An 18,524-nucleotide genomic window follows, 5' to 3' on the forward strand; every position below is an offset into this window, starting at 1 on the left:
AAATATTTTATTTTCTGCGTGTTTTAGCGGACCTATAAAATATATTAATAATAATAATATAATATATATATATATAATAAATAATAATAATACATACGTTAGTGTTTGGCCGAGCTTCTCCTCCGATTTGTGGCGTGCGCCTTGATGTTGTCACACAAAGGGGAGAGACCTACAGTTTTCCGACGACTCCGAACGGCGATTGTATTTTTATGAGAAGCTCTTTTTCATGTAGAAATACACTCGGAGGTTGCTATTGCCTGCCGGGGGGAGACCTTCTTTGTTTTTTTTGTTTTTTGATGTTGGGTTGAACCGGGCTTGAACCCAGGTCCTTCGGAGGAGTAGCGCGCGCTGCTAACCACTACACCACAGCCGCCGCCATATCTAATATATATTTACTATAAAAAAATGGTTAAATAAATAATTGGGTATTATAACTGGGAGTCTCCTGAAGAGAAGCAGAGTCTTACGATCGAAAAATTTTTATTTTCAAGAATTCTTTACTGTTTCTGCGAAAAGTTGTTTTTTCCGCGTATAAAATACACAGAAAACTTTGAGCGCTTTGAGCGACCTGTAAATATTTTTTGATTTCAAAATAAAAAATAGGATATATTTTTTCGGTATAGAACAATCTTAGGGGGTGAGAGCATACAAATTCCTACTTTACTTTTTCACATGCATTTTTGGACCACCCTAATGTACATACCTATGTACATACAGATATACATATGCAATAGTTTTATGAGTTTAATTTTTATTTCGCACCACTGCCAGTGTGTCAAAAATAAACATAATCATCGATCTGTCTAAATACATGTAGCCTGGTTTCGGAAGAAACAGAAAAAAAAAATGAAAATGAAAAAACTGTAGCAGCCTAATGCAGATCCGCAGCAGCAAAATAAGGGGTTGCGGTCTGTAAGGTGAAATTAAAATAAAGGCAATGAGGCGTTAATGACTTGGGCTGTATTTTGTTGTCGTTTTATTATTGTTGTTTTAGTAAACAAAGAATAAACACAATTAAAGGCTGCTAATGCGGTTTATGAGGCGAAGGTGTTGTGTGATTTGTTTTGTATTTTCCAATACAAAAAAAACGGCGTTTGTGTTTAATATAATTACTCATATCGACTGCTTTGTTGTTAATCGAGCGCCTATGTTTGTGATTTTCTGTGGTAAAAAAAAATGTATGTATTCTGATTTTTTTTTATGCCCTTGTTATAGGTAAATTTATGAAAACAACCAAATACACATTACAGCATTTTCAAATTATTAAGTGTTATGCATGTACCGAACTTTTACAAAACTACAAATTCTCCCTAACAGATTACACAAATAAAAAGCTAATGATTTTGAAGATAATTGCAATCTTAGTAAAAAAAAATAATGAATACAATATGTATATATGGGCGAAAAACTATCCATAAGCTGCTAATTTCGCAGGAAATTGAATTTTCTAGAAAAGGGTTACTTTATGAAATTATTTGCGATTAATAGTTTTTGAGATAATACCGATTTTCCATGAAAGTATCAAAGTACGATAAATTAAAGAAAATATTTTTTTCCTTTTTGGTTGTTGTTGTTTCCGACAGGGTGGGTGTATGATGTATTATGGAACGAATTTCCGTCATCCCTTGTCAAATTTGGTTTGGAGACAAACCGGTTTCGGCGTTGTGCCATCTTCAGTGTCATTTTTCGTTCTGCATAATTTTTGTTGGTTGCTCGTATTTATACTCCTTGTTAACTACCTCTTTCTTTTGTTAGTTACGTCTTTTTAGTTTTGCAGTGTTTGCGGTACTCAATAGATAGATGAATTGTTTTGGCTCGTTTTTGACGGCAGGTAGAAGTCCGTGATTTTTACCCCCTTTGTGTTTGCAGTTGGTGTATTCCCTTCCATATCTGTCCTTAATATTTTGTTGTTGTCATTCTTCTTCTTGTACAGTAGTTTTAGAGGTTCAAACAGTACGTCCGAGGCAGTATTTATTTGCTCATTTATTATTTGTCCTTTGAAGGGCTTCTGTTTATATATTTCCATATTTTCTAATATATTCAATCTTTGTCCTTTATGTTGTACACGGAGAAGTTCTGTTGTTTGTCCAATCTTCATTGGTGTGCATTTATTTTTGATTATGTGATTCGCGAAGTTCGATTCTATTGCAGCCTCTGGTTTTCGTTTTTTCTTATTATAATTCCTTATGTGTTCTCGATACCTTGTTCTTATATTTCGCCCTGTTTGTCCTATGTAACTTTGTCGGCACTCGCAGGTTAACTTGTAAACACCCTGTTTATCTAGCGGGTCTTCCTCGCTTATTTTCTCTTTAAATATATTTCCCACTGTGTTCCTTGTTTTAAATGATGTCTGAATGTCGTACTTATGAAAGAATTTGGCAAGTTAGTAAGATGTCTTTCCTGTGTAAGTTAGAGCTGCCCAAGTTTTTTTATTGTTTTTCTCTTTGCTAAGTCTTTTTCGATTTTGTGTCCTTTCTTAACTTCTCCACCAGGCCTCTCCTATATCCGTTATTTTCCGCAATGGCATATATTGTATCCAGTTCCTTCTTGTAGCATTCTTCTGTTAGAGGGGTCCTTTCAAGCCTCGTTATTAGTTGTCTAAATGCTGCATTTTTGTGTTGCTGTGGGTGGTTTGAGTTATTGTGTATAATTGTGTCTGTGGCTGTTGGTTTTCTGTATATTTCGAACTCTATCTTGTTCGTGGTATCGTTTATTTTAATTGTTAAATCCAGATAGTTAATCTTTCTTTCCTCTTCCGTTTCCATGGTGAATTTTATATTCTGGTGTTGTTTGTTGAGATAGTCTAGTATCGGTTTCTCTTTGTTTCCCTCTATTAGACATATTACATCATCGACATATCTCGCGTAGAATTTTACTCCTAGGTGGGTCGATAGGTTTTTTATGTATTTCTCCTCCAGTGGTTGCATGTATACTTCCATGAGTATTGCTGACGTCGGATTGCCCATTCCTAACCCGTTAATCTGTTTATATATCTTATTGTTGAACCGGAAGTAGTTTTGTTTTAATGTAACCGTCAACGCGTTTGTTATTTCCGTGACATTCTCTTTTCATTTTTCCCATCAGTATTTCTTGTACGCTCTTTATTGTTTCTATTGTTGGTATCGATGGGTAAAGGTCCTTGATGTCGAATGATACGAATTTAGTGTTTTCGTTGATCTTCAACGATTTCATGTTCTCGATTAGTTCCGTTTGTTTGTACGCTTGAACTCTAATTGACAAGGGGGAGCCTATGATACTGAACGAAAATTTTCATCTTTAGCAAAGATTTTTTCTAGAGCATAATGAACCATAAAAAAATAAGGTGGCAACTCTTATCAAAAGCCTTTCGATTGATGCACACATTGTAGTGATTCCTTCAAATTAATAGAATTTAATTTTTAATCGGGTGATAACCCTTGTAAAACGCCTCATTAATGTTCTAAATGTTCAATCTAACGGTTTCTAAACAATCTTTCGTTTGACACCCATATTTTAATTTTTCAATTAGCTTGCGAATAATTAATTTAAATTCGCGGCAATCCTTTCACAAATATTTTCAAACTACAACTTTTTTAAGCCTCTTGGCATCCACTTTTTAATATAATTTTGAAATAAGTAATTCCCTTAATTCAAGTTGACTTTGTTTTTTTTTTTAAACAGGTGGCATCACTCCTCTATGAGAATGGAATTGATTTTATATATCTCCATAAAAAGTTCCAGTACTCCATCACAAATATTTCCTAAGATATGCAGTATGAAAAATTCGGTTTGTACGAGAGGAGAGGTGCCACGCCCCTTTGTCTAATTGAGGTTAAATCTATCCTTTCTTTTAAGTTGGGATTAATGTAACTAGTGCACAAAATTTCCTGATGATCGATTAAGTAGTTAAAGCCTAAAAGCGTAACAAAATGTACCTACGCAACTAATTTAAGAGTAAGCATGTAATAATAATGTAATGTATTGTAAATTCGATGGGTGCAACAGAAACAATGGACACCGCGACTAAGAAGGTGTTTTGTATCCCCATCATGGTTCCTAACCCTAATAAAACCCAAAAGTTTCTTGGTAGACTAATTGCTACGAAGGACCTCGACTTTAGAAGAACTGAAGTATTGCAGTCTTAGTCTGGCTAATGCTGGAAAATCACACACAATCACACAATCCGTGTCTGTGGAAAGACCAATCCGGTGCATTTGCGAGCGTAGGTAATTATGGCTGATTACCTCTCCGCAGTATTCACTGCATTTTAAGTTTACCCACGATTCGATTATGAGCCTCTAGGAGGACCAACTGAGCCCACAAAATGGTTGCGGCCACACAAGTTTAACCGATGAGCCTTGCCTAGCCAATTTTCCAACGGCTTGGTTACCTACGATCGCCCAGTGTTCTGGTACGCAGAATAGTATTACTAAGTTTCTTGCTGCCAAGAGTTGGAGAGTGTAAAAGCACTCCTTGGCGAGACTGAAGGTGATCGCCTTATAGGATAGGGCCTTTAGGTTCAGTCTGGCACAAATGGAGATTGCTAGCACTTCGACATTAAAGATTGTGAACCATTTCAATAGAAAGTTGTCATCTTTGATCCGTTGGAATTTCCATCCAAAGAAAAGCTCCTTTGGCGTAGCGTCGGAGAACTCAAAAATTCCTAGACCTGGTATTTTGTTTTTAATTGTAATTCTTTGAAGCCGCTGTTGTCTAACCTACGCTCAATTCTAAGGCCGCGATTGAACACGTTCTCATTGGTCCTGCACCGAAAGTAGAGCCAATTTTGAAGATTGTTCAGACGTGAAACGGTAATTTTTGGAGTTTTTTTGACCACCAGACTATGAAGACCTGTTTGCAGCCCACATGTTCGACCAAACGATTGTCGACAGGCCCGGATGGCTTTACTCAGAGTTTTGTCTAGACTGGAATTTCAACTTATTCTTTCACCAAGAGTAACTGAACCAAGGTTCGGCTTATACCTTCTTGTAAACAATATCAGATCAGCATTTTGCAGGTTTATATTGAGGCTCTCATCGGCACACAGGCAAAGAGCTGGACTTATAACTTTACATAAGAGCTACCGATCAGAATAGAGGAGAAAGAACACCTCCCTGTAGTCACACTCTTATGGCTATGATATTTACGGAGCTTTTGCCGATCCACCCGATAGTAGGCAGATCTATGCCTCGTTGAATCAGAGCACTTGAGACAGATCTGTAGACGGTATTATCAAAAGCTCCCTTGATGTCCAAGAAGGCACATAAAGCAACGTCTTTAAATCGAGTAGCAGTCTTTTGACGGTTTTTAAGATGAAGGAAGCTAAACTAAGAGATCTGTATGATTTAGCTGAGTCTGGGAGCCTATCGCCCGATTTAGAAATAAATATGATGGATACCTTCCTCCGAGTACACGGTATATATTCTTAGAAATAATCAGCGCTAAAAAAATAACCAGCGGATCGATGGTAACATAAACGCATCTCTGAATTGTTGTCGGATATATGCCTTCTGCACCTTGAGCTTTGAAAGGTTCAAAGGACCTTACCGCCCACAGTGCTTTGTCCCTGTCAAAGAAAAAGCCAGACCTTCTAATACTTTTATCTTGTGCCACCGTAGAGCCTGAGAAATGCACTTGAAGCAGCTGTTCTAGAGTTTCACTGTTGTTGTTCGTGAAGGTCCCATGTCGCCTTTTTAGGAGGCCTATCGCATTGGTGCTAGTGATCGGAGAGCAATGATTCGTCCGAAACTTTCCAATCTCTGATACGTCCAGCCGTCGACCTGCTGCAAGGAGTGGGAGTGAGTAAGATCCCGTACCTCTTCCCTGACAGAAAAAATAAAAGTAGATTTGCAAATTTATTCATGTATCTGAACAGTTGAAGATCTCGACACCAGAGGCGGATCAAGTGGGCTTGATACCCCCAATTCGTGAAAAAATTGAAAGAAGAACTGACTGCAACAATTTAGTTTTAATACATTTATTAAAAAAAAATCAGCCTGAATTGTTTAACACTAGAATACGAGAGCGGGCCTAAGTACTTCAATCACCTAAATCTTCCTAATTTTTTGAGACATCGATCTCAAACTACATGACTTCGTGTGCCTATGCTTTATAAAAATAAAGTTAAAAAAAAGTTGAGAGAGTAAAAATTTATGTGGCTTCGTTTATGTTTCTACGCCATAGAGAAGACTGGTATGAGGCGAGATCGGTAGAGCGTAATTTGTGTTCGTCATGAAAGGCTCTACTTTTCAATTATGTATCTACCGGGCCGTACTAATGGCACTTGTTGCAAAGAAAATATTATGCGAACAGAATTACAGAAATTACTGTTACCTCTTCCTTGATGTTATGCAAAAATTTCATTCCTGCATGGATTACCAGTATCTCACTAGAACTAAATATGTACGTAAATTTGCAAACTTTAAAGCTGTTTTTCTCGAGTTTTGATTTTTTGGATAATGACACTTATGCAGCAAATGTGCGATATCGTTGTGCATAAACACGAATTTAATTCAAAGCTCAACAGTTTTCAGGAATCTTCTAAAATTGAATTCAATAATAATTAATGAAATCATTTTATTAAAACCTTAATTTTTTGGCGTCAAATTAAAATATGAGACATTTTTGTAAGACTTGCCAAATTTAAAAATACTGACACCACAAACTTTTACACAAACGCACAGTAGTGTGACGCAAGCAGTTAAGCGCCTAGCAAGCGCTCTGCTAGCGTAATCCCTTCATACAGAAAAATAAATTGCTCGTAGAATTTGAAAGCAAAGTGCAAAAAATAAAATGAAAACCACAATAAATGCTGGCAAGAAATAAAATAAATATAAACTTAAGTTACACATATGCACTTATGTATATGTTTTGCATACTTGTGAATGCCCACTCGACAATTTTTGTTGCCGGCAATAAGAAAACGTGTCGATCTCGGCAACAACTTTATTGCCGTTAACATCGCCATCGTATCGAGAAGTTTCCCCATCCTTTTTGATATTGCTACAGGCGATATTTGGAATATTTTATTCTTTATACTTCATTTATTTTTTGTATACATAATTGGAACTTAAAAACGAAATGGATTATTTCTTTCGCATTCCTATTTCTTCAATCGTGTTTTTGCAAACATTAGATGCTTTTTGATAATACTCTGACACGAAGTTAACCAGTTTGGGAATTTTTGACAATTTATTGATTCCTAAAATGACATGAAAGATATGTTGTTGCCGATTTGTCACCCCGGCAATAAATTGGCGAGTCACCAATTTGCTGCCATTGACGATTGTTGCCTATTTCCCATGTTTTGCATGGTGGGTGTACACTGGTATGTACTCTGCAAGTAATTTTTTAGGGTGTCCTGAATGGTAGAGAAGTTTTAAAGAATTCGTAAAGATCTCATCCGACTTTTTGCTGAATTTTCTAAAATGAAACAAACGATTATTTTACGAATATTCGGAAGAAAATCGGTAAAGCAATGAAAATAATGCTGCTATGCGAAGAACTTCTTGGAAATTTTTTTCAGAATTTTCGTTATTTTTCATACAAAAATTTCTTCATGAGTTCGTATCAACCACTTTATATAATTTTTTTTATAGATTCGTAAAAAATCGTTATAGAAATGAGGTACTACTAAAGATTTCGGGAACTTTGGTTTGCCGGGTATATGTGTGCAACTCGGCAAAATGCCGCACGCAATTGAAAGTTGAATGCTTGCTATTGAATTTAGTGTTATAATCCCGTAAGTGCCGCTTTCACTGTGCGAGTCGTACGGCAATTCCCTCCTTTATTTAAGTAAAATAATCTCTACTGTAACTCCAGTGCTGCCAAAACTGTTCTAATATTTCCTTTCATTACTTAGCTTAAGACTCACTTTGATTTCCCGCTAGGCAGGTCATACACATCCAAATGCATTTAATTTGAAAATTGAATTGCCAACGATGAAATGTCGCGAAGAATTAATCACATCGAACAATCTCTGGCAACTAAAGTGACAACTACAACAAAAAGCCACTACAGCGATGTCTGTGGCAGACGCGCTAGCTGCTTGCATACAACCCATTTACTTGTGCAGTGCTGATAATTACAGTGCACTAAATTATTTCATACCAGATAAATTAAAAACGAAAATGAAATTCGAAATACTTAATGAATGTGTACTAAGAGAAGAAGGATTTAACTGTGAAAAATAAAATAAGCGGACAACTTGATATTAGCTCGTTACTGTATTAAGAATTTAAATTGCAGCCAATTTAAAAAGAAAAGTTTACTTGCATTTACACTTATGTATGTGTGTACGAGTGTGTGAAATTACTTTGTGGGTGAAAGTGTAATTAGACTGTGGCTATTGACAGCCAATTGTGAGTTCTTTGTTGCTCTTGTTCTTGGGGACGCGTATATGATTTCTTTGAAAGTTAGATTTTCATCCTATTTTGGGAATATTTTAAATTGGTTTACCCTTCAAATCTATTGTATTTGTGACTTATGTATATCAGAGCGCTGTTGACTATTTATTACCGCCCATCATCACTGCTGAGGATAAATCCTCATTTTGATGTTGGACTTTTTAACCCTTATTTACAAAGCACCTCTTACCCCTCTTAATAAACAAAGAGGTGTTTTGTATGGAATTATACTGCTAAGTAATAAGGATTTTTATGCAAGGATCGTATGGTGTAAAATAGTTTTGATAGTTTTGTTTCTTTACTTTTCGAGGAAATAATGATCAAAAATAAGAAGAATGGGAAAATGTGGGGATTCATCTTTTCGCTTTTGAATTTTTATATTTTTGATTTGTCAATCAATTGAAATTCGTCTCGGTTCTGGTTACTTGACTTAATGTTGCAGCAAATATAACCCGACGGCATTGATCTGGATGACGAAATTCTCTCAGCGAAGTGGATCTGTTTATACGTCAACAGTTTTTTCAAGGGCGTTGTGGCAGGGCATTACTTTCAAGTGCCCCTATATAACCAGGAAAAGCATGTTGCTCCATCAAACTCCTCCCACCAGGAGACCACCATCAAGCACTATGACGTGAAGGGGGAAGAGCCGCTGTTGCACGGTTGCTTTTCGAGGTTCCTTAGATTTGTCATCGCCTCTGCTATTGCATCACATGCACTAATGGTGATTTCGTTTCTTGCAAAAATGTTGCCTTTCCCCGGTGCAAAATACGCATAGGTATATACATATCGTCGATGTTTTTGCAAAACCGCCTAAATCGCCGTTGTGGAAAAAATGAGATTTGGTAACCCTGAACTCTAGGCATCGAGATTTATGCATACAAATCGTTAAATCGTTATTAAAACAACAGATTTGTAAAATAATAGCTAGAGAAAATACCACCTATAAAGGCAATGCCTTCAAAGAATAAACCGTTTTTTCGCTCTCTTGTAAAATTTGAGTGCCGCAAGATAGGCGGTTTTGCAACTGGGCGATGGGCGGTTTTGTAGAAACATCGACGATATGTTGTTGACGAAAATTTCTACATGACTGTAAACGAAATATTATAACTATTGCGAGGAAAGAAATTTAGTAATAGAAATATAACATATGGAAAAATGCTGATCATTGAAAAATTAAGCGCGAAAAGTACAATAGTTGGGTTAACAATACAGCATTGAAGATAACGAAAAACCCCCATGCAATTTGATTGAGAGAAAACAAAAGCATCACTGACGTGGCGCACACTGCAGCACCACAATGGCTTCGTTATGAAATAGCCACCTCCTTCTTCAATTACTTTGCTTGGTGTTGCTCATCTTTTGCCTTAAATAGTTTCGAATTCGTGTAGTTGTAAGTGGCTGATAGAAGAATGCGGTGTTTGGCGAGAAATAAGCTGAAATAAATCATGCAATGAAGAAAGTCGTTGGCGGGATATTTTATCAAATACATAAATGAGAAGTTTCCAACTTTTTGCGAACGAAAGTATTTCTATTGAAAGTTTTTTCTGCCTTACGGATGGATTGTCTGTGATTTATATAAGTGATATATATATATATACATATATATTCTTATTATTTGGGTTGTTGTTCAGTTTTATTTGTTGAGTTGCAGATATGTAATTTTCACTTGCATATTTCCAATTGCAAAGTAAGTCCCACGTTCTAGTAGTGGAGTATTTTAAATGTAGGTCACATCAAATCAAATTAATGTCTTATCAATAAACTTTATTAATGACTACGCTTTCTCAGTGAATTATGGAAGGAGTTAATATACTTACTTACGTATACTAAAGTTATTGCAATTTCATATTCATCTACATACTTACACATGTGTACATATGGATATATATGAGAAGATGTTTATGTGTTGGAAAATAAGTACTAAGTCAGCTTTCAGACACGTCAAGTCTTGCTCTCAAGTCTGCTCCTGTCAAGGCGAAGGAGGTGAGAAGAGAGGTGAAGAGTACAGATAACTCCGTACCATCAATTTGTTTCAACTTTTCTTGTCTCTTTGGATCTTTTCGTTGCTTTCCATTTAAAGAACCAAGAAGTTGAATTCAATAAAAGTTGACGCGTCTGGAAGCAAATAGAAAACACGAAAGAGAATGCGAAAAAAATTGCTTTCAAGACTTGACGTGTCTAAAAAGGGACTAATTAATTTTCTATAAGTTATTGTAACTTTCGCTCTTATTTGCAACTTTTCACGCGCTTGACGTTTGTTATATTATATTGCATGAACGTCATTTTAAAAGCCACTTTTACGCCATGGAGTCGAAAGCACAGGAATATCGGACAAGCATTTATAACTAAGAGCGCAGGAAAATATTGTTATGATAAATAGGGGAAGCAATTACCAGCTTTTGTCTGCAGCTCTGCCCGCTTGAAGTTCGGTTTAATATTATGATTCTAAATCTAAGAAGGGAAACTAATAATGCCACTGAAAAAACAACATAGATTTTGCAGCTAGGCTTTCATACTAGTATACATACATATTTTTACAATATTTTCTTCAAAAATGTGTCGGTTAAAAAGCATATATCAACACTGCTTCCAAAATAAAATGTAAAATCGAAAGATATTCCAGTTCAAATAACCTCTAAAATTAATTTTAATTTTTTGAAAACGTGGCACCCTTTTTAGCACCTGTTTTGAAATAAAGCTTTCTTAAACCTCTCTTGTTTGCCACCCATACTATAAGCCTTTTTTGGGCTCTTGCGATGACATCCATATTGTAATATGTTATTTAACTTATTAACAAAATTATATTTTATCTTTTAAAATGTGGTAGAAATAACGCTTTCCTAAACTTCTTTCGCTTGTCACCCATATTTCAATATTTCCTTACATTTAATTTGTATTTTATATATGTGGTAACCCTCTTTGAAAATATAATATCTTTCTGCTTTAATTTTTCCTCCATATTGAAATGTTTTATTTAATTTTTTGATATAAAAAATTCATCTTTAAAACAAGTGGCAAACCTCCTAAAAATAATTTCAAAATTATAATGTTTTAATGTTTTGTTTGTTGTCCATTTTTTAATAAATACTTCATTTAATTATAATGACAACAGATGGCAACATTCTTCAAAAATGTTTTAGGCAAACAAAAACTTTCATGTTTTTTTTACTTCCGGTAATCAAGTGTTAAATTTTAGCTATTCTTCTCTCAAGGAAGAAAATTCAAACACTCCCATTTTCTCACTCACTCATTTAATCGAAAAATAAAATTTTGACAATTGTGCACCCAGGCAAATGAAATCAGCTGTTCTAGTAATACCACCTTCGCCTTGGAAAAGATTTTCGTTTGAATTTCGTTCATACATTTTAAAATTTTCGTTGAACTTAAAATTTAAATTTAATTTAATTTTTAAACAGCTGGCAACTGACACTTCAAAACATATCCTATGTATTAATCCACCTAACTGTGTGCTAAAGTTGAAAAAGAAAACCCATTTTTTCGCTCTCCTGTAAAATTTGCAGCTTCGGGCTTAGGTCATTCCATTTTAAATACGTTTGTCGAAGCCTAATATACTCTTGCACCACACATTCGATAGTTTGATGACCAAAAGGAATAGACTTTTAGCGATCTCGATAAAAATGTCTAGGACTAGTATTTTCAGGGGTTTCTGCTTTTATTCCCTCCTGAAAGCATCAATCCGAGTGGATGGGGATTTGTACTAACAGTCAGCATAACCTGGTTCAATGGTTGATCAGCGCAACATTCTAACATCAAAACAAGTTTTTTTCTTTTAAAGGCGATCAAACCTCCGTGCACATTTTTCATAAGAAAAAGCTCATTAAATCCATTTCCATTCACCAGAATCACAAAACTGTCTTCCTGACAATACCCAGAACTATTTACAACACCAAGAAGCAAATCGGAACTTGGACGCCTTGGAAATATTATTATGACCTTAGCAGCTTAGAGGTAGACTGTTGTTATACGTTTTCCTTCTATCTAGAAATGCTGGGTTTCTTTCGCACCGCTATCCACTCTTTGGTCCCCTCGAGAGCTCTAGCATATCAAACAATTTTGAACCCGAATAGAATTTTACCACGGGCGTGGGGTGTTACGGTGGGGCGTGATATGTTCAGCTAACTGGAGGCTCCGGTCCCTTATTAAAAGAGCCTTGGACTAATTTTAAACACCGCCCCCTGTTAGATGCAAATTTCAGATCATTTTCGCGGCCAGAATTCAATAGTGTTATTTCCAACACTCCCTTTATCTAATTCATTTCACAGGCTGGACCCCGTGAAAGGGACAACTTTTTTTTCGACTTCGGCTTCAGTCGCATAGCTAATTTGGCTGTTTTAAGTTGCGTATATTTTTCCCACATAGAGGAGCTATCCAAGCCTAAGATCATTAAAAGCTTCGTGATTGTCTATGGAAATCAGTAAGCCCTGTGTATATGAAGCATGTAATGGTGCCCTAGCCACCCTTTACTACTCAATTACAAAAGATAATTTAATTAGTGACCGTAAAGCTTATGATCTTTATAATATAAATCAACATTTAATTAAATAACGATTATTTTGAATCGGAAAAATGTGATCGATAACGATCAAATTTGACCTAAGAAATGAAAAATCCAAATTAAGATAGCGATTATTCTTAATTGGAAAAACGATTTTGCAATGATTGAAAAATAAAAAATTTATATTTAACAATCATTTAGAAACAAGTAGATTATTTCGCCTAAATAAGTAAGAATTACATTTTAAATTCAGTGCTGAAATGCAACTAAGTAATATTTTATATTTAATATATTTTCCCTTTTTATTTTTATTTACAGACTCGAGATATTGACACTGAAGTGACCGCTCTTATGGGCAAACATCAAAACTCATAACCAAATCATATCAAGTACAATAATCACAACATACTTAGATTAAAACTTCAGAGAAAAACTACATATATAAAAATGTCAACTTCTACGGCAACAGTCGTGGAATCCACAGCGGTTATTTCAGCTACCGCCGCAGCCGCCAGTTCTGCTATTCAACATCTATCGTCCATATCGTTAATGCTCGAGTACGACATTGACAACACACTAAACACAATCAAAGAGAATGGCGTCCATATGATACAACAACAGCAGCAGCCGCAAAAGAAGAACATGAATGAATTGCCGAAAGCTCATGCGAAAATCTTATCAGCAACAATGACCGCCGAAAGTGATAACAATATGATGTTGCAACAATACAATAACTCTTCGGACAACAATACTTCAGAAGCTTTAAAAGATATCAAACATGTGCTGCCACCAACACCACCCGCCACGCCCAATTTGGCAAATACTGCGCGTAAACGCTGGAAGATTTTGGCCAAGGTGTTGCGAAAGGACTCAGAGGAAACTGTGTCCTCATCGGGTGAAGAGTTTGGCGAAGAGCAAACAGCGTCGGTGCGTCGATTTAAGTCTTTCGATTTGCTGCGTCAGGACAGCTTCGAAGACCACATGTCATTGAGTTGTCTGAGCAAACCGGAGAATTGGTACAAATACAGCGTGCTGCTCGATGGAGAGGGGCAGCAAGAGTTCACTGTTAATATACATCACGTGGAGCGTCACTTAACCGCTAGTGATCTAATGGGTTTCAACAATACCGGCAATATTTGTGTGTGGCCCTCAGAAGAAGCATTAACCGCATATGTTTTGTCCAACTTGAATGCATATAGTGACAAATGGATACTGGAGTTGGGTGGCGGATTTACATGTCTAGCCGGGTTGATGCTCTCCAAGTACGCCAAACCATATGCGGTGCATTTGACCGACGGCAATGAGGTATCCGTGGAGAATGTGAAGAAGACTGTGTGCTTGAATGAGCTGTCCTGCTACACCAAGTGCTCGGTGCTAAAGTGGGAGGATGTGGGAGCGCGTGAAATGGCTGAGGCTGGAAAATTCGATGTAATCCTGTCAGCTGATTGCTTATTCTTCGATGAAGCACGTTCATCGCTGGTAGAGACTATATGGTATTATTTGACACGAACAGGTGAGGCGCTAATAATGGCACCAAGACGCGGTAAAACCATGGCGATGTTTGTAGCTGAATGCGAGCGAAGGGGATTCCAAGTGGAGATAACACAGCGCTACAATGATACAATATGGAAGCGGCATGAAGAATTGTTGACATCTTCGGAATTGTATGATGAAGATTTACATTATCCGGTATTGCTGCGACTGCGTAAGCCCGCAATGTGATAGAAAATAATCGGACCAATTGATTATCTAAAAAAGATTTACATACTGTAGTCATAGCTTTATGAACCAATTTTGTAATATGTATTCCAAAAATTCCAAGCGCCTAAATATTCCGAAAAAATAACAAATTATTATATTAAAGAAAACTGTATATCGTTCAAAAGTTTGTACATTTTTAAAGTGCTTTAGAAGCGCAAACAAGATGGTAAATGCTTTAATATAAATAGTATAGATACAAGTTCGAATAGCCTTTCCTACTTGAGCATAGATACTACTTGAACAAGTAGACCCAGTAGTTTAAGATTCTAAGCCTTTCCTAACTGATGGAACAAAGAATGAAATGTGAGAAATAAACCCTTGCTTAACAAGGTAACTGTTCTCTTGACCGTTGTTCCAAAAAAAAACTATTAATTATTTTATTAAAGCAAACTATTTCCATAGAGGAATAAACTTAAATTTTGTTATGGTGTACCTTTATCTATGTTTGCTTGTTTAAGCCTCTTTCGTTTCCTATTTAAGTGCTCCTAAAGATCTCCTATCTGTCTTTGTATCCTTGTGCTGTGTCCTAGTACCAAAAAAAGTATTATTTTTGTGTTATCTTCTAGATTTACAAACACATATTGATTCATATGTAGGTGTAATAGTAAATAAGCGAGAAATTTTATGAAATTTGTTTATGCTGTTAAGTTAAACAATTAAATGTTATGCCATAAAGAAAATATATTAAACTAATAAAACAAATTGATTTAGAATGAAAACAATGCACTATTTTAGAACATTCATATTTTTTAAATAAATATATCAAGAGAAGATGAACATGAAAGGTAAGTATGTAAATATATAAAGTAAGTACAACGCAAGAAATCCTACCAAAATTAAATCGGCAAACAATTTTTGTTTCGCGCCCAGGCACTATGCTTGCCCTTATATGCTGTGGGCAAAAATAGTAGCTGAGTCCTCATTGCTTTGAACTTGGTATTGGTAAATGCAACAACAACGTTGAGGCTTACACTCTGTCCTTATTTGAAAGAAGTATAAGATAGTGAAAACTGGTTAATATCACGCATTTCTCTTAGAAGTCATACCCAGTGCTGTTCAGATGGCGCATAGATGCACTACCGTTTCTTCTTCATAGAGCCCAGTGGCCTGCGAAAATAGCAGTAAGTAGAGAAAACCCCTTCATTTTAGTATGAAGAAGGCTTTCCCTAGTTGTTGAGGCATACAATTTTACATAGCCTGCATAATTGTAGGTATTACCAACCGCGATCAGCCACATTGTGACAGTACTTAGAAGTTAGGCCCAGAATATAGCCCAGAGGTACAAAAACCATTTTATTCCGCTGAGATATTCATAGCCGATCTGTTTCTAGTAAACACGTAGGCCACTTCTTTACCAAGAATACTGATGTGCTCCGGCACCCAATCTTTGCAACGATATGCCTACCAGCTAAAACCATAACGAGCTCTCTACATTGCTTTCTATTATTCTAAAAAGATACATACCAAGTGCTTTCATCCCCGTCTGTCTGTCCGAGAAAAACGCAATGATTGCCCTAGTTCGTTCTGAGGCTAGCACTCTTTAAATCGCCTCTGATAGCAATGATGTCCGCCTTCAAAACGCTCGCCGAATCTGGAAGTCGAATAGAATTTACGATTTGCAGGTCAGTTGAAAAAATGTCCGACCCTACTACACAATCCATTTATGAAGCGTCCGTTTCCTGGATGAAAACATTGTGTTAAAATTTTTCCAGAAGAAAATACTTAGTCGGATAGATTTAATGGAATATTTCGTGAATATATTGATCGGCTAAAAAGTATAGGACAAGTCCGTGCCTCTACGTACCTAATTTCCACAGACACAGTTCTATTAACCTCAGAGAACTCGGCCAAGCAGCCTTCTTGATAAAAATATCAATCGGTTGAAAATTATCTGATAGTCCCAATAATTTAAATGCAGGTAAAACTTTATACCCTGCTTAACAATGTGTGTATGTATATATCTACATAGTTCGCCTCCAAGGCTTTCTACCAAGCCAGCGAACCAGGGCAATGATAGCGCGAATAACCGCTTTGTATATCCCTAATTTAAGATCAGGACGTATACATCAGTTGTTACCCAAAATTTTGTTCTGAGACTACAGAAAGCCATTCGAATTTTTAACTTGGTGTTCTGTTCTCATTTACGAGTTTAGATTCTATGACTCCTGAATATTAAGCGCTGGAGCGTAGAGAAATATTTAGTACATACAACTTTTTAGGAAGGTAACCTAACTAGGAATCTTTTTCCTTGTTATGAATAAAAGTAGTCCTACAAAAGGAATCTGACCAAGAACTCAACCACCCTGACTCTTATCACACGTATGCCCAATCCGGGAAGTTATTTCACTCTGCAAAGTATTAAACCGCATTGACGAAAATGACACCCGATACGTATAATGCAATGCATCAAAAATGTCAAACCTAAAAAGATACACCTGTCTAAATAAATACCTTAAAATGCAGCGACCGACTTTAACTATTATGAACAAGTTACTAATGATTCGCCCGGAAGTGCGATACATTAAACTTCCCAAAGCTTTTTAAGAGTATCGACTTCAATTTCAACGTAGATAACGAAGGTAGCTTTGGTTCAATGGGTGACGAAAAGCCCGATAGCGGGTTGAGACTGATTTCCTTCGCTGGAATCCATTAAATTTCGTGGTTCTCCGTTTACACCTATACCTATACAATGTAAGGAAAGCTCGGTGTCAAATCAATGCAATTTCAAAAAACAGTCTGCAGTTACGAAACGTCTTTTGCTGCATATAGTTGTATTCTGCGACCACTTGTAACGCTAGTCATGTGGACATGCCACAAGTGGAAAAGGAAGAGAAAAAGAGACGTGTTATTCAAGGAGGAAAAAATCCGAAATACGTGAGTTAAAGGAGCTTGAATAACGTAACAATATTATACCAGGAAGAGCGCGAGTTGCTGATGATTTAATACCTGCACGAATACCTTTGAGAATGGTGAAAGATATTCAAAACGAATTTAAATTTTGGAGAATCTGCTAAAAGGTAAACGAAGAATGACATATACAAATTATCCACCAATCACTCCGGCAACCGAATATGACGAAATTTGAAAAGTAATACCCACAATCTATAACCAATTGGTTAGAAGTGCGTAGTAACGCCCGGTGGGATCCAGATTCGATACCTGGTCCGCGTGATACCCAAAAGTTATAGAAAAAGACTTTCCTAAAATGTCGCGATCACTCCTCAGGAGACAATGGCAAACCACGTGCCGTTCGGAGATCTCATAAAATTGTGAATACGTCCATTCGTGTTCTAACATAAAGACTTACAGCACGAAAACTTTAAAAGATTTTCTTATTTATAGTGCGGCTAATAAATAAAAGTGCCGCAACCGATGTGCGGCCAGCCGAGCAATCCAGATAATTACTTAGCCTAAAGAAAATATTTTCGGGTGGCAGAGTTTAAGTGTGCTCTTGTCAATCCACTAACAGGGTGACCCTTAACTCGAGATCAGAGGGCTGTGAAAATCGTTTTACCTTTACTGTACAATATTGCACACTTCAGTAAATGCAGTAATGAAGCAAATTCACTTGACCATAAATGGAGTGAAACTCATCCCTTGCTCATAACCAAAACAGCAGTTTACATGCTCAATGTTAGTTATTTTGTGTTAGTACGCTTTGATACGATTAAAAAATATTTTTTTAATGAAAAACAAACATACTTATGTATCAAAGAAGACAAATTTAAGAATAATTGGGGTAAGTTGCTGCTAAGTTTGGGTAACATATACACACACTTCAATTATGCGTAGAATTTTACTGCACTAGCAAATGCAGTAGTGCGTGATGCTTTTATTACAGCAATGTTTTGTTGAAGCAAAGT

The 18,524-nt window shown here is 36.3% G+C and overlaps 1 protein-coding gene across 1 annotated transcript; it reads left to right on the plus strand.

Moving 5' to 3' along the window:
• The first annotated feature begins 13,230 nt into the window (after window positions 1–13,230).
• On the plus strand, window positions 13,231–15,309 carry LOC118740449 (calmodulin-lysine N-methyltransferase-like). Its single transcript, XM_036472000.1, has one exon. It carries the CDS (start codon window positions 13,348–13,350, stop codon window positions 14,620–14,622), a length of 1,275 nt encoding a protein of 424 aa, XP_036327893.1. The 5' UTR covers window positions 13,231–13,347; the 3' UTR covers window positions 14,623–15,309.
• The last annotated feature ends 3,215 nt before the right edge of the window (window positions 15,310–18,524 follow it).

Source organism: Rhagoletis pomonella, unplaced genomic scaffold, assembly GCF_013731165.1.
Source record: "Rhagoletis pomonella isolate Grant_MI unplaced genomic scaffold, Rhpom_1.0 Rhpom_scaffold_00006, whole genome shotgun sequence".
Lineage (NCBI taxonomy): Eukaryota > Metazoa > Arthropoda > Insecta > Diptera > Tephritidae > Rhagoletis > Rhagoletis pomonella.